The 14,328-nt window shown below is 59.4% G+C and overlaps 1 protein-coding gene across 5 annotated transcripts; it reads left to right on the top strand.

Moving 5' to 3' along the window:
- The first annotated feature begins 752 nt into the window (after positions 1-752).
- Positions 753-14,321, top strand: STK25 (serine/threonine kinase 25). 5 transcript variants are annotated; one of them, XM_002813088.6, is made up of 12 exons: positions 753-967; positions 1,338-1,467; positions 7,825-8,055; positions 8,713-8,769; positions 9,222-9,330; positions 10,087-10,244; positions 10,327-10,512; positions 10,717-10,862; positions 11,152-11,266; positions 11,683-11,754; positions 12,810-12,946; positions 13,644-14,321. In XM_002813088.6, the coding sequence occupies exons 2-12, from the start codon at positions 1,438-1,440 to the stop codon at positions 13,681-13,683; spliced, it is 1,281 nt and encodes a 426-aa protein (XP_002813134.1). In that variant the 5' UTR covers positions 753-967; positions 1,338-1,437; the 3' UTR covers positions 13,684-14,321. The 5 variants fall into 5 exon arrangements, with proteins under 5 accessions (XP_002813134.1, XP_009236641.1, XP_009236643.1 ...); XM_009238368.4 differs by lacking the exon at positions 753-967 and adding an exon at positions 5,451-5,509 and having other exon boundaries at positions 1,357-1,467; XM_063712634.1 differs by lacking the exons at positions 753-967; positions 1,338-1,467 and adding exons at positions 1,741-1,820; positions 5,451-5,509.
- The last annotated feature ends 7 nt before the right edge of the window (positions 14,322-14,328 follow it).

Raw genomic sequence — 14,328 nt, 5'->3', positions numbered from 1 at the left:
TCTTCCTCACCGGACAGGTGGGGATCCCTGCGGTGCACTAGGGGAATGCACACAGCGGGCATTATGACCTGGCGGCCCACGGGGCAGGGGGTGCACCAGGTAGCCTTGGGCTCTGCAAGTCCCTCCCTGACCCTGGGGAATGCCATGACGGCTTCCAGCAGCAGTCACTGTCCTGGGCGCGTCCCGCGCTCTAGCCCAGGTGGGTCCCACAACGGTGTGACCAAGGATGTCCTATGATCACCCCTTTACGGGTAAGGAAACTGAGGCAGGAGAGGCGAAGGAACTCGCCCAAGGAATGGGCTGTGCCGGTAGCTTCTCCAAGGCCTGGTGCGCCCTGGCCTGTGCGCGTGATCCCGGGCGGGGTCTCAGTGCGAACAGGGGCTTCGCGGTGTGGCCAGCGCGGGCTTATCTCCGTGCAGTGAGGACAAGGCTAAAAGCCTGGGCGGCCGCGGTGGATCCTCGTGGCGAGGCGGGGAGGGCGCCGGGCCTCATTGGCCGGCTCGGACCAGGGCTGCGCAGGGCAGAACCCAAGGGAGAGGCCGCGCGGCCGCCGTAACATCGGAGACGACGCCAGGCAAGCGCCAACAAACGCAGAAGGCCCGCGAGGGCGTGGCAGGGAGGGCGCGACGCGACAAGGACCACGTGCCCAGCCCGCCCAGCCGCGCGGCCTGCCGGGAGACGCAGTCCAAACCTTTCGGGAGCCGGACTCCGGGTCCCAGAGAGCCTCGCGGCGCGCATGCGAGCCCCGCCCCCTCTCGCGCGGCCTGCCGGGACTTGTAGTCCAACGCCAGCAGGCTTCCGGGCCCGGAGTGGGCAGTGGGACTCGGGGTCCCAGAGAGCCGTGCGCGGGCCGCGACGCCGAGCACCGCCCTCGCCGTCGCCTGCGGGCTTTCTCCGGTCGCTGCTGCCACCACCGTTGCTTCGCGGGCTGGGAGGCCCGGGGTCCCCGGGCGAACAGAGGCTGCGGGTGGGAGCCTTCGCGGGCGCTGCAGAGCGGGCCGGGGGAGGCCGGGATGGAGCCCCGCGGAGGTGGGCGCGCTGCCGGGCGGGGCGCTTGCGGCGATTGGGGAGGGGGCAGAGGGAGGGGCCCGGGGCGGGGCTCGGTGGCGGGGACACCGGGGCGGGGGCACCGGGAGGAAGCTGCCTCGGAAGAGGTGGGGGTGGGGACGGGAGAGGCGGCGAGCCCCCGGGATCCTGGGCGTTAGGCCCGGGCGTGGCGGGGCCCCGGCGGCCTGGGGGGTCTCCTAGGCCCCCCCCCCCTCCATGGAGCCCGCCGCCCCGGAGCTCGGTCTCAGATGACTGAACTGGGCACCGAGCGCTCCTGCTGTCCCTCGCAGTGGACTGACGCCGCAGGGGCGAGCTAGCCGGCTCCGCGCCTCTCCGCGGGATCCAGACGCCTCCTGGGGCTGCCGGCGGAGGGTCTGAGGCGGCGCGGCCATGGCTCACCTCCGGGGATTTGCCAACCAGGTGAGGAGGGTGCAGGTCAAGAAGACTAGCGGTCTCTCACCGAGGGGCTCCAGAGTCTCCTGGGGGTTCAGAGGGGAGCGCCACGGCGGAGCGGGCAGTGGGGTGAGGGAAGGAGCGCGCGTCGTGCGACCAGCGGAGCCGTCCTGAGGTGGGCGCAGGGCGGCCCCGGGGCTCTGCCGTGTGCCTGTGGCGTTTTGCGTGGCAGAAGCTCGCAGGCCTCTAGAAACCGAGCCCCTGGTGGCTCCGCCTGTGCGAGGGCGGTGGAGGTGCGTGAAGAGACACCAGCCCAGGGACAGGGCGCTGCCCCCAGCGCGGGGCGGGCACCTCATGTCAGCATCTGAAGGCAGTGGAAGGTCAGGGGCCGCACTGCGGCCTCAGCCTGGGCCACGGGTCATTCTGGCCGTGCTGGGCTGGGCAGGGGCTCTAGGGGAGACCCTGACGGGCGCTGAGGGGCTGAGATTGTGGAGAAGCAGATCTGAGTGGCCGGTGTGCAGGGAAAGTAGAGAACACGTGTGTGCTTTGGCCCAGGGGAGGGTGAAAAGGCTGCTCTGTGCAGAACCGTTTAACCCCTGCTACGGGTGGTTGCCCGAACATGAGACTCGTCTTTCTTCTTTAAAGAAGTTGTTTCCACTATGGAGCCACCTTTAAGCGTCTGGTGGGACAGCCTCGGAGGGAACCACTACGGCGAGCCCTTAGCCTGGAATGAGGACCAGCTGCTGGTGCCAAAGGGCGTGCCGGGGAAGGAGGGTGGGGACAGCCAACCTGGGGCCTGGGGACTTGCATTCTCTACCCCTCCCCACTTTTTTGACTCCGGCCGCTGGGTTTTCTTACATCTTAGCTGTTCGGTTTTGCTCTCCTTGATGCCTTGGCTCTGCCTTAGGTGTTGGAATCGCCCCTAAAATGTGTGGCCCTCCTTGTTCACTCCTATGTGCTGAATCCTTGAGAGTTGGGCGTGCAGTGGAACAGGAAGGGCGTCTGTTCGCAGAGGGGCAGGAACTGGAGTCAGGGCTGCTTTGGAGGAAACCGGCCCAGCCTAGAAACCCGGAACACCATGTGCAGCTGTTGGGCCAGGCAACCTGGACCTGCGTGGTCACAGATGGGACTGGGGCTTGCTGACTGATGCTGAATTAAGCTAACAGATTTTTGGTTTGCTTTTGGCATTCTGTATCTGGTAACTTACATGACTAAGGTGCTGGGAGAAAAATCTGCCACCAGTTTATTTTATTTTATTTTTATTTTTTTGAGATGGAGTTTCGCTTTTGTTGCCCAGGCTGGAGTGCAATGGTGCAATCTCGGCTCACTGCACCCTCTGCCTCCCAAGTACAAGCGATTCTCCTGTCTTGGCCTCCCAAGTAGCTTGGATCACAGGCATGCGCTACCATGCCCACCTAATTTTGCATTTTTAGTAGAGACGGAGTTTCACCATGTTGGTCAGGCTGGTCTCAAACTCCTGACCTCAGGTGATCTGCTTGCCCTGGCCTCCCAAAGTGCTGGGGATTACAGGCATGAGCCACCGCGCTCGGCCACCAGTTTATTTTTAAGAACTGCAGAAATAACTCCTTTGGGTCACGGGATGAAAAATTGGAGCTCTGAGGTGCCCCGTAACTGTGTGCTGTTGGTTCTTGGTGCGATCAGACCCAGGGGAGGGAGTGCGGGCACACTGGAGAAGGGATTCCAAAGGTAGGAAGCTCCTTTTGTTCTTTTAGGGATCCCTTTGTCCCAGCCTGGATGATGAGAGACTTAATTTCATATAGTGGCAGAAAACCTGAGGGGCTGTGGTTTTCTCCTGAGATGGTTGCCATGGTGTCCTGTGGACCTGTGGGGCAGCCCCTCTGTGGGAGAGTGGGGCGCATTCCCCCCATAGCCTGTGCTCCTGCCTTAGGCTTCTCCCCTCTACTTGGCCAGTTCCTGCCTGGCCCTGGAGGGCCCGAATGGCTGTGGGGTGCCAGAGCACTGTATCACCACTCAGCTGCTGCCTGTCAGGTGGCAGCTGGGGACGTCTCAGCTATGTGTGCTGGGTCATTCCCCTTGTTTTGTGGGGCAACACTGACAGCAGACACATTGGCAAGTGGAGGCCCCAGACCTGGCAGCCCCAGAGCTAATGTGGAGAACAGGTGTCCACCACCAGAGTCAGCTGAGTGGCCTGAGTGATCATCCAGGCCACAGCTGCTGCTAATCCAAAAGAGGATTCGCAGCCTGCAGGCCAGGGGCCCACTTACCCTTTCTTCTCCAGGTGGGGGTGGGGATGGCTTGCCTTGGCTTGGCCTGCGACATCATTGTAGGGCCAGGATCACAGCCAAGAGGGTTCCTGTCACACAGTTTCTGCTTGGGCTGATGAGCCCTGGCTCTGGCTTAGGGGTCCTCTGTGCTCCCCTGCTCTGAAGCAGTAGAGGTCTGAGTACCCACCCAGGGGTTTCCCTTCCGGTGCTGCTGTGATGGAGCAGATTCAGCTCCAGGCCCTGTGTGGAGAGCAGCATGGCCTCAGCAGGGAGCAGGGAGTAGAGCAGAGCAGGAGAACACGTCATCCATAGAGGCCTGAAGAGTGGGAAAAGGATCTCTGGGAGTCAGTCGGAGGGCTGGTGGTGCTGGTAATGCTGCCAGGCCACGGCCCTGCTTTCTCCAGGCCCTCTCTTAGGCCACCTTAGACAGGAGTAGATGGGAGGACACAAGCTCAGGGCACCAACCAGACCTCCTGGAATCCCCAGGAGGACTCCCTTGGGGTCTTTCATGGTGCTTGGGCAGGGTTGGGTTGAGGCTGAGGCCAGGCCTACAGGCTAATGGCTCGGTGGAGCAGCGTCCCAGGGCCCTGAGTAAGGGTTGATGGGCTGAGCAAACAGGGAGGATTTGACAAGGTGGCGTTGGACCTGCTGGAAGAGGAGCAGGCAGAAGAGGGGCTGCTTCTGCGGATCACCTGAGGTCAGGAGTTCGAGACTAGCCTGGCGAACATGGTGAAACCCTGTCTCTACAAAAATACAAAAAAAAAAAAAAAAAATTAACGGGGCGTGATGGCGGGTGCCTGTAAGCCCAGCTACTCGGGAGGCAGAGGTGGAGGAATCCCTTGAACCTGGGAGGCGGAGGTTGCAGTGAGACGAGATCACGCCACTGCACTCCAGCCTGGGCAACAGAGCGAGACTCTATCTCAAAAAAAAAAAAAGAAGAGGGGCTGCTTCTTAACCTTGTCCTGCACCTGGCATCCAGGACTGGGCTAGGAACGGGTGGTTCTCCACCAGAAATGGAGCAAACAGGGAGGAGGAAATGGAGATGATGCTCTCTGTGGCAAGAGCATGATATTTTAACACTGACTGCTTACCTGTGACAGCCAGTGGGCTGATGAGCTTATGCTTTGACATGCACCTATGGTCCCAGCTACTCAAGAGGCTGAGGAGACTAGCCTGGGCACACAGCGAGACCCCCCATCTCAAAAAAAGATTGCGTGTTCTGGGTTGACTTTCCTTTCAGATAGGGGCTGGTTCTGACCTCATCTGTGCCACCCACCCCCAACCTGGAGACAGCTGAGCACCTGTGACTTGTCAGCTTTGAATTTTTCCTGGCTTCTCTTTAGAACACATGGTCAGCAGCAGTGGTGGGGCTGGGGCAGACACAGCTCACCTTGGCCAGCATAACCGGAGTGACCCCAGGCAGTACTCAGCTCTCTATCCTGCCGAGTTTCTTGACCTTGGCTTTGGGGACTCTTGGTAGCAGGTGGGCTCAAGGCACCCCCTGCTATTTCCTCCATGGGTACTGGCTTTAGGACTGGGCTGCTGTACTGATGAGAGATTGAGAAAGGTCACTTTTGACTCAACCAACTGTCTCAACTGGCCAGATCTTTGGGCTAAGCAAAGGTCTGTGTGTACCCTGCAGCTGGCCTGCTCTAGCTGCTGCATGGAGGCCACCCGCACACCCCCAGGCCTTGACAAGCCAGCCTTGCAGGGAAAGGTTAGGTGGCCTCTGGCCCTCCCCTAACTGCCTTTTTCCTTCCCCAGAGTTCCTGTCACCTTGGGGTCTGGCGCTCAAAAAGGGATGTGCAGCAGCATGTTTCAAGGTGGGGGCCTGTGTGCCGCCCCTTCCACCCTCCTGATTAGAAACCCTGGGAGGTCAGCTAATTGGCAGTTTCACACGGAAATGTCGCCTCAGGCTGGTGCAATGTCCAGCTGGCTTCAGCCAGCTCCTCTGCTGGGCTTAGACCTGGGGTGGACCCAGCACACAGGTGTCCAGGGGGTAAGCGTGAGGGCTGTGTGTGGTATACCCCATCCTTCTTGGAGGGCACGGTCTCTCCAGGCCCAGGAACATGGAGGGCACCCCCACTCAAGGACCCGTCATGTCTTCAGTGTTTTTGTGGCATAATTAGTCGTTTTGCCTTTTTTTTTTTTTTTTTTGAGATGGAGTCTTGCTCTGTCGCCCAGGCTGGAGTGCAGTGGCACGATCTCCGCCTCCTGGGTTCACGCCATTCTCCTGCCTCAGCCTCCCAAGTAGCTGGGACTACAGGCGCCCACCACCATACCCGGCTAATTTTTTGTATTTTTTAGTAGAGATGGGGTTTCACCGTGTTAGCCAGGGCGGTCTCGATCTCCTGACCTCGTGATCTGCCCGCCTCGGCCTCCCAAAGTGTTGGGATTACAGGCGTGAGCCACCGCGCCCAGCCTGTTTTGCCTTTTTATGCTCTGCCACACTAAATTGGCATCAAAACCCTTGATGTTGTTAGGAGAGGGGCCGTGCATGGTGGCTTACGCCTGTAATCCCAGCACTTTGGGAGGCTGAGGTGGGCAGATCACCTGAAGTCAGGAGTTCAAGACCAGCCTGGCCAACATGGTGAAACCTTATCTCTACTAAAAATACAAAAAATTAACTGGGGGGGTTGGTGCATGCCTGTAATTCCAGCTACTCGGGAGGCTGAGGCAGAAGAATCGCTTGAACTCAGGAGGCAGAGGTTGCAGTGAGCCAAGATTGCGCCACTACACTCCAGCCTGGGTGACAGAGCGAGAAGCCATCTCAAAAAAATTTAAAAAAGGATCGAGGCTTGAGGACACACCTCTGCTGGCTTCTCCTGGACTCGGGGCCTGGGCCACAGACCAGGCATCTTCCACACCAGCGGCTCAGGAACTTTCAGGCTTTGCTGCTTTAAATCCGAGGACTGTGTGAGGCAGCTTTCTGCATCAAGAAAGCATCAGTTTCTAACTCCGCGCTGGTGTAGCTGTCAGGACGACTTATGTAGTGGTGAGGGAAGCCCTTTCTAAATACGTGACTTTCAGGAGTGAAGGAGAACTTGGTTAACACATACTGAGGTTTTTTGTTTTTGATGAGTTTTTTTTTTTTTTTTTAATTTTTAAATTTTTTTGAGACATAGTTTCGCTCTTGTTGCCCAGGCTGGAGTGCGATGGTGCGATCTTGGCTCACCGCAACCTCCGCTTCCCTGATTCAAGTGATTCTTCTGTCTTGGACTCTCAAGTAGCTCGGATCACAGGCATGCGCAACCACGCCCGGCTAATTTTTTTTGTATTTAGTAGAGATGGGGTTGTACCATGTTAGTCAGGCTGGTTGTGAACTCCTGACTTCAGGTGATCCACCCGCCTTGGCCTCCCAGAGTGCTGGGATTTCAGGTGTGCACCACCAAGCCTGGCCTGATGAGTTTATTTTTTAGTAATTTCAGATTTATAGCAAATTAAGTAAGAGCTCCCAAATCCCGCCTCACCCCCAGGGGCCATCAACCTATTAACATCTCTCATGGGGCTGGCATTTTGTTAGGGTTAGATGAGGCAACCTTCATGCCGTGTCATCACCTAAGGCTGCTGTTTCCAGCAGGGTTCACTGAGTTGGCCTGGCCTCTTTATACTTTCTGGGGACTTTTTCCCTTGCATGGAAAGTTCAGTTTAGGTTTTTTGTTGTTGTTTGTTTTTTTTGTTTTTTTAATGGAGTTTGATTCTTGTTGCCCAGGTTGGAGTGCAATGGTGCGGTCTTGGCTCACTGCAACCTCCGCCTCCCGGGTTCAAGCAATTCTCCTGCCTCAGCCTCCCGAGTAGCTGGGATTACAGGCATGTGCCACCACGCCCAGCTAATATTTTTGTATTAGAGATGGGGTTTCACCATGCTGGGCAGGCTGGTCTCGAACTCCTGACCTCAAGTGATCCACCTGCCTCGGCATCCCAAAGTGTTGGATTTACAGGCGTGAGCCACCACGCCTGGCCAAGTTTAGTTTTTGAACAAAAAGGGATAAAGGAAGAAACCAGAGAAGAATTGAGGTGCGCTCCCTCGGACTCCCCCTTCCCTACAGGTCCCTTCCTCCCCAGCAGGGCAGCCTCTGCCTGTCCCCCGCCTCTCGTGACCGGCACTGTCTGCCTTCTGTCTCCCCCGGCCCCACAGCACTCTCGAGTGGACCCTGAAGAGCTCTTCACCAAGCTTGACCGCATTGGCAAGGGCTCCTTTGGGGAAGTCTACAAGGGCATTGATAACCACACGAAGGAGGTGGTGGCCATCAAGATCATCGACCTGGAGGAGGCCGAGGATGAGATCGAGGACATCCAGCAGGAGATCACCGTCCTCAGCCAGTGCGACAGCCCCTACATCACCCGCTACTTTGGCTCCTACCTAAAGGTGCCTGTTGTGGGGAGGCGGGGACCCTCCTGGTGCTGTGCCTGGCCCTCTTCCATGTCAGAGGGACTGAGTGACATGCCAGAGGGTGCAAGGCGGCCTTGACAGTTCAGTGCCTGCCCTCCAGGAAATTGCCCTGGGCAGGCAGGGTGTGAGTAGGGTCCACGAGGGTCAGTTGGCTCTAAATGTCCATTGGGACCCACTTGCCTGCCTGTGGTAATGCAGTGAGGGCGCTGCTAGGAGCACTCTGGGGGGCCCCTGCTGGCAGTGGTGAGTGGGCCTGTGAGGAGCAGGTGGCTGGTGGTGCCAGTGTCTGGGATGTAGGGAACGCTGTGGCCGTCCTGCCCAGGAGGGTGATGGGTGTGTTGGGTCACGTGCTTGCCCGCCATGCCCTCTTCCCAGCCCTGTAGGACTGGATCAGCAGCCTGGTTTTTGACGGGGTCTTGGTGAAGTGGACTCAGCCACTGCTCTGTGTACTCAGTCCATCCTCTGAGCATCTGTAGCAGTAGTGTGGCAGGAGGGGAGATGGGCAAGGCCGAGAGAGCCCTTTCCTGTTCAGGGTTCTTGGCAGGGATGGGACCGGTGGGGCCTGTGCCTCCCGCCCTGGAGCACGCCCTTCCTCTTGCTGCCGAATGCTGATGGGTTTGTCTCCGGTCCCAGAGCACCAAGCTGTGGATCATCATGGAGTACCTGGGTGGCGGCTCAGCACTGGACTTGGTGAGGCCATGGCAGTGGGGGGTCATGCAGTGTCCGAGTCCCCTGCCCCTCAGACTCATGGGCTCCAGGGGCCACCTCTTGTTTGGTGTCATGGCACGTTAGGTGTTAATTAGGAATTGTCTAAAGCAAAAATGAACTGCCATCTGCACGTCTGCCCAGTTGGTGCTGAAAGGGGTCCTGGCCTGTGGGAGTGGGCGGGGGCAGGCCTGCTGGGAGATGGCTGGGAGCCTATTTTTCTGTTACATGACAGTAAGGTGAGGCTGGTTTATATGCTTTAGAAAGAGCCTCCACCACCCCACTCCCATCTGAAACTTAGTTCTGTTTGAGAAGTAAAGGAACATGAAGCCCCCAGCTATCTGCAGGGACAGCCCTCCCCTGTCAGAGAGGCAGAGAACTCAGGCATTGGGCCTGGGACAGGAGCTGATGCCCTGCTGTCCCACCTTCCTCTCCAGCTTAAACCAGGTCCCCTGGAGGAGACGTACATTGCCACGATCCTGCGGGAGATTCTGAAGGGCCTGGATTATCTGCACTCCGAGCGCAAGATCCACCGAGACATCAAAGGTCCTGCTGGGGGTGGATGTGGCTCTTGTAATGTCCTGAGCCCCACTGACCTTAGAGAGGCCGGGGCCTGTGAGGGGCAAGTGGCTAGTGGTGCCCAGGGTCTGGAGTATAGAGAACCCTGTGGCCACCCTGAAACTGAGCAGTCCTGTCTCGCTCCATTTCCAGAAGATACTGCTTGTAACGGTTTCCTTGTACGCTGAGGAAACCAGCTGTGGACTGAGTGTGGGAAAGGGCCATACTTAGCCGGAGTTGTTGGTTCCTTGTGGCGCACAGCACAACAGCAGGTGTAGAATTGAGTAGCCCCAGCGTGTGGTCTGGCCCTGCTGAGAGCAGACAGGAGGCTGGGCCAGCCCATGGGGAGTTACTTGCCACTGGCACCGGGCCACCTCTGTCACGTAGGGACGATTCTGGTGGAGCAGGGGCTTCCTGGCAGGCCCGTGTTGGCCACACCCTTGGTCAGGGTCACCTCTGCGGTAGCCCCCCGTGGGTGAAGTCGCTTGTCGTTGGGATTTGTTGTAAAAGCCAAATGCAGGAAGAGCCCTGGAGCTCAGAGTGGAGCCCTTGGACTCCTGCTGGCAGTGCCCCTGTGGCCCTAGGTGGCCCTGGGTTTGAGAGTGGCAAGGAGGGCTGAAGTCCTGAGGACAGCTCTGCTGTGCCCTAGGAGGCCAGGTGGATGGTACCCTGGCCCTTCTCAGGGGGCCCTGGGTGGAGCCACGTGGAGCCTGGGATGACGCCTGCCTGTCCTGTGTCAAGCAGCTGCCAACGTGCTACTCTCGGAGCAGGGGGACGTGAAGCTGGCGGACTTTGGGGTAGCAGGGCAGCTCACAGACACGCAGATTAAGAGGAACACGTTCGTGGGCACCCCCTTCTGGATGGCGCCTGAGGTCATCAAGCAGTCGGCCTACGACTTCAAGGTGGGTGCAGCGGGCGGGCGGGTGCGGGCACCACGCCTGGCTCGGGTGCTCAGGGCAGCGACAGTCCTTGTGTTCTGTCCAGGCTGACATCTGGTCCCTGGGGATCACGGCCATCGAGCTGGCCAAGGGGGAGCCTCCAAACTCTGACCTCCACCCCATGCGCGTCCTGTTCCTGATTCCCAAGAACAGCCCACCCACACTGGAGGGCCAGCACAGCAAGCCCTTCAAGGAGTTCGTAGAGGCCTGCCTCAACAAAGACCCCCGATTCGTAAGGCCCGCCTCTGGCCCGGCCCCTTCTAGACGGGATATGGAGGGAGGGCATTCACTTGGGGTGGGCAGTACAGCCCGGAGGCCTGAGCCCACCAGCCTTGTAGCTGTGAGGACCTGCCCCGGTCCAGGCTGCCTCACGTTTGCTTCCCTTAGGCAGAGCTTGGCTGGGCCCAGTGACTAGTGTTCCCCTGACCCCCTGCAGCGGCCCACGGCCAAGGAGCTCCTGAAGCACAAGTTCATCACACGCTACACCAAGAAGACCTCCTTCCTCACGGAGCTCATCGACCGCTATAAGCGCTGGAAGTCAGAGGGGCATGGCGAGGAGTCCAGCTCTGAGGACTCTGACATGTAGGGACCTGGTTTATCCTCATGGTGACCCTAGGTGCTGTGATGTGGGTGGTCCCCACTCCAGAAGCAGGGGCGTGGGCCCTGGGGGTGAGGGTGACCAGATATAGTGTTGGGCAGGGACCCCCTCAAGGCTGCAGGACAGGGCCTGCTGAGGCATCAACTGAACCCCGTGGCCTGGCAGAGCCCTGTCCGGTACCTTGGGTTTCCCTTGGCCGTGAGGTGTGCCCTGAGGCCCTCATGCCTCCTGGCCCTCTCCCCACTGGCCCTGGCAACTCCTCATCCTCTTCAGTGACGGTGAGGCGGAGGACGGGGAGCAGGGCCCCATCTGGACGTTCCCCCCTACCATCCGGCCGAGTCCACACAGCAAGCTTCACAAGGGGACGGCCCTGCACGGCTCACAGAAGGTCTGTTCCTGGCCTGGCCTTTGCCCTCTGTGCACCCCTGGGGCCATGGGGTGGGCTGGGTGCGGGACCCAGCTTTGTCCACCCAGTGTCTGGAGCTTGGACAAGGAGCTTGGGAAAGGCAGGGGTGGTCTGAAGCCCACTGTGGCACTGGGCCTGGTGTGGAGACCCTGAGCCCCAGCATGTGCTGGGAAGATGAGGGCCTGTTCAGAGCCAAATTTGTGAGGAGAGGGTGGGAGTCGCCCTCAGAGTCAGGCCGTCTGGGTGGCTTGATGGTTTTGGGGCTGGCCCTGGACGTGTGCCCCGACAGGCTGCTCCCAGCCTCTGTCTCTTCAAGGCTAGAGCCTGGGCAGGGATGGGAGTGCCCTGCCTGTCGCCTGCACTGCCCTGCTCACCCTGGGCCTCCACTTCCTTTGCAGCCTGCGGAGCCCGTTAAGAGGCAGCCGAGGTCCCAGTGCCTGTCCACGCTGGTCCGGCCCGTCTTCGGAGAGGTGAGGATGGGGCTGGGGCTGGGCCTGGAGTCCCGCAAGGGACAAGGCTGTCACGCTGTTCTACGGAGATGTCTCCCTCACAGCACCGTGGGGCGGTTTCAGCTTCTAGCTTTCCTGCAGCTGATTATGGCTGGGTTTTCTGAGTGGAAGGAGCAGAATCTGCTACAGTGACTCCTTTTGTACTCCCAGACCTGCCAAGGTTCTCTGGGTTCCTAGGGTGACTTTTTTTTCTTCAGGTGCAAACACAGATGACCCTTCTATAGAGAAAGCAGAGAAGGTTTAGTCGGGGTCCATCCCAGGGCAGCTGCCGCCCCGGTTAGTCACCTGACCCTGCATCAACGTCACCTGCTGATGGGCAGTCAGCACCATCCTCAGAAATGCGATGCAGCCAGGATCTCTGTGCCCAGGGCATGGCCAGTGGGCTTGGGCCCAGGTGTGCCCTCCAGGAGCCCCACCTGGAGCCTGGGGAGGGAGGATGGAGGATGTGGGTGAGAGGTGGTGACAGCAGAGCCTGTCTGAGGACGGCAAAGGGTGGAGCACAGTCGAGGGACATTGGCCCCAGCCCATGTGGAGGCCCCAGCAGAAAGCAGCCACTCAGGCCCAGGTCCTGGGCAGCCTGCTGATCTAGCCACAGCCCCCTGAGGGTGGGTGACAGCCGGTGACAGGAGGCTCACATCTGGGCCTGGTTGTGCAGTGTGCTTTGGGAGTTTCTCGGCTTCGTGTTTTTGGGTCTGATTAGACCCATTCAGTGGCTTTCATGACCCTCAGCTGGGAGGAAGCCATCTGGTCCCCTCCTGAGAACCGAGGTCCGAGATTCCCTGGAGTGTAGGGGGAGGGTAGGGGCTGTGGAGAAGGACCATTAGGGTCCCCATTGGCAGGGCAGGGGCAGAGGCTTCCTTGGGCCACCTCACTTCCCGGCTTGCTGAAGGGCTCCCAGGTGTGGGTCCTAGGCAAAGGCCCTGAAGGCCTCCAGCATGACTCTGGCCGAGCAAAGGAGTGGGCTCCCTGAAGGCCTGTCCTGGGGTCCAGGGTCAGGCGTGGTGGTCTTTTCACAGCTCAAAGAGAAGCACAAGCAGAGCGGTGGGAGCGTGGGTGCGCTGGAGGAGCTGGAGAACGCCTTCAGCCTGGCCGAGGAGTCCTGCCCCGGCATCTCAGACAAGCTGATGGTGCACCTGGTGGAGCGAGTGCAGAGGTGAGGGCGGCTGTGCCATAGGGTCGGGGAGAGCACCCCCACCAAGAAGCTGGGCGTGGGGTGAGGTCCAGTGCTCACGCGTGGGTGTGGCTGCATTTGGCACTACATGGGCTCGCTTCACTCTGGGAAGGGGCAGCGTGGCATCCTCTTCCTTGTTTGGACCCAGCTCACAGGGCCATGCAGACTTTGGGGCTGGAGAGAGTGGGCAGGGCCTTTCCAGTCTAAGTGTCTGAGGCAGTGTCTCAGGGTCCCGGCCTCAGTGGCCACATGGCTGTCCTCACAGCTGGCCTCTGCCCTCCACCTGGTGGCTCCTGGGAGCTGCTCTGACACGCTGGTGGCAAAACGTCAGAGCTGCCCCTGTGCTGACTCGAGTCCTTAGCAAAGAGACAGGGCAGGACAGATGCTGGGTCCTCCACCACCCAATGGACTTAGGGTCCAACCGCCACGCTGCCGGCATATGCGCCAAGTCCTGGTCCACACACAGGGACCCCTTCCTGGCACCCCTGGGCAGCAGCTCTGGGGGTGGGGTCTGGGCCAGTCAGTGCTGCTCCTGAGACCCTGTGCGTTGGGGACACCTTCAGACCCACGTGGTACGATGGCTTGTCAGGGCTGCCACCGCAGACTGCACACCCAAGAGGCCGTCAGACGCCTGGGCACAGGGGTGCACGCACACAGCAGTGGGCTCTTCTCTCTGCAGGTTTTCACACAACAGAAACCACCTGACATCCACCCGCTGAAGCGCGCTGCTGTTCAGATAGGGGACAGAAGGTCGTTTGTTTTTGTCTTGAGCTCCATAAGAACTGTGCTGACTTGGAAGGTGCCCTGTGCTGTGTCGTGCCTGCAGGGACACATCAGATCCTGTGGGCCTCACATGCCAGGTCACCAGGTCACCGTCTCCTTCCATCCCTGCAGTGTGCTGTTCTGCACGTCAGGGATACCGTTCCATATGCCCGCTGCCCTCCCTCTCCTGGCCCAGCAGTATTGCTCACGGGGGCTCCAGCAGCCAGCGTGGCCCTCATGAGCTATGCCTGGGTCTTCTGCAGACTCACGCAGCCCTATGGCCGCTCAGACCAAGGCGCAGAGCAACTATCAGGGCAGCTCTGCCTCCTCCCGTGAGGTGGGGAGAGGCAACAGGGCAGCCCCCAGAGGAGTGTCCTGGCCGCTGTCCTCCTGGGGCCCATGATGGCCATAGATTTGCCTTGTGGTGTTGGATCAGGTACTGTGTCTGCTCATAAGTACTTGTGTCATCCAGAATGTTTTGTTTTTTAAGAAAATTGAATTTACTCGTTTCCTGAAATATTCTGAGATTAATATGTTAGTTTTCATAGAACATTGAGAGGCCCCTGCCACTTTCAATAAAGACCTGACTTGGAGACATGCAG

Source organism: Pongo abelii, chromosome 11 (assembly GCF_028885655.2).
Source record: "Pongo abelii isolate AG06213 chromosome 11, NHGRI_mPonAbe1-v2.0_pri, whole genome shotgun sequence".
NCBI classification, from domain to species: domain Eukaryota; kingdom Metazoa; phylum Chordata; class Mammalia; order Primates; family Hominidae; genus Pongo; species Pongo abelii.
This window is presented reverse-complemented; position numbering and strand designations above follow the sequence as displayed.

Excerpts from the sequence above, each read along its gene's own strand:
- STK25 (XM_002813088.6), top strand. The coding sequence starts at position 1,438 with ATGGCTCACCTCCGGGGATTTGCCAACCAG. Across the intron at positions 8,770-9,221 it reads GCGGCTCAGCACTGGACTTG|CTTAAACCAGGTCCCCTGGA; the intron begins GTGAGGCCATGG and ends CTTCCTCTCCAG. Across the intron at positions 9,331-10,086 it reads GATCCACCGAGACATCAAAG|CTGCCAACGTGCTACTCTCG; the intron begins GTCCTGCTGGGG and ends TGTGTCAAGCAG.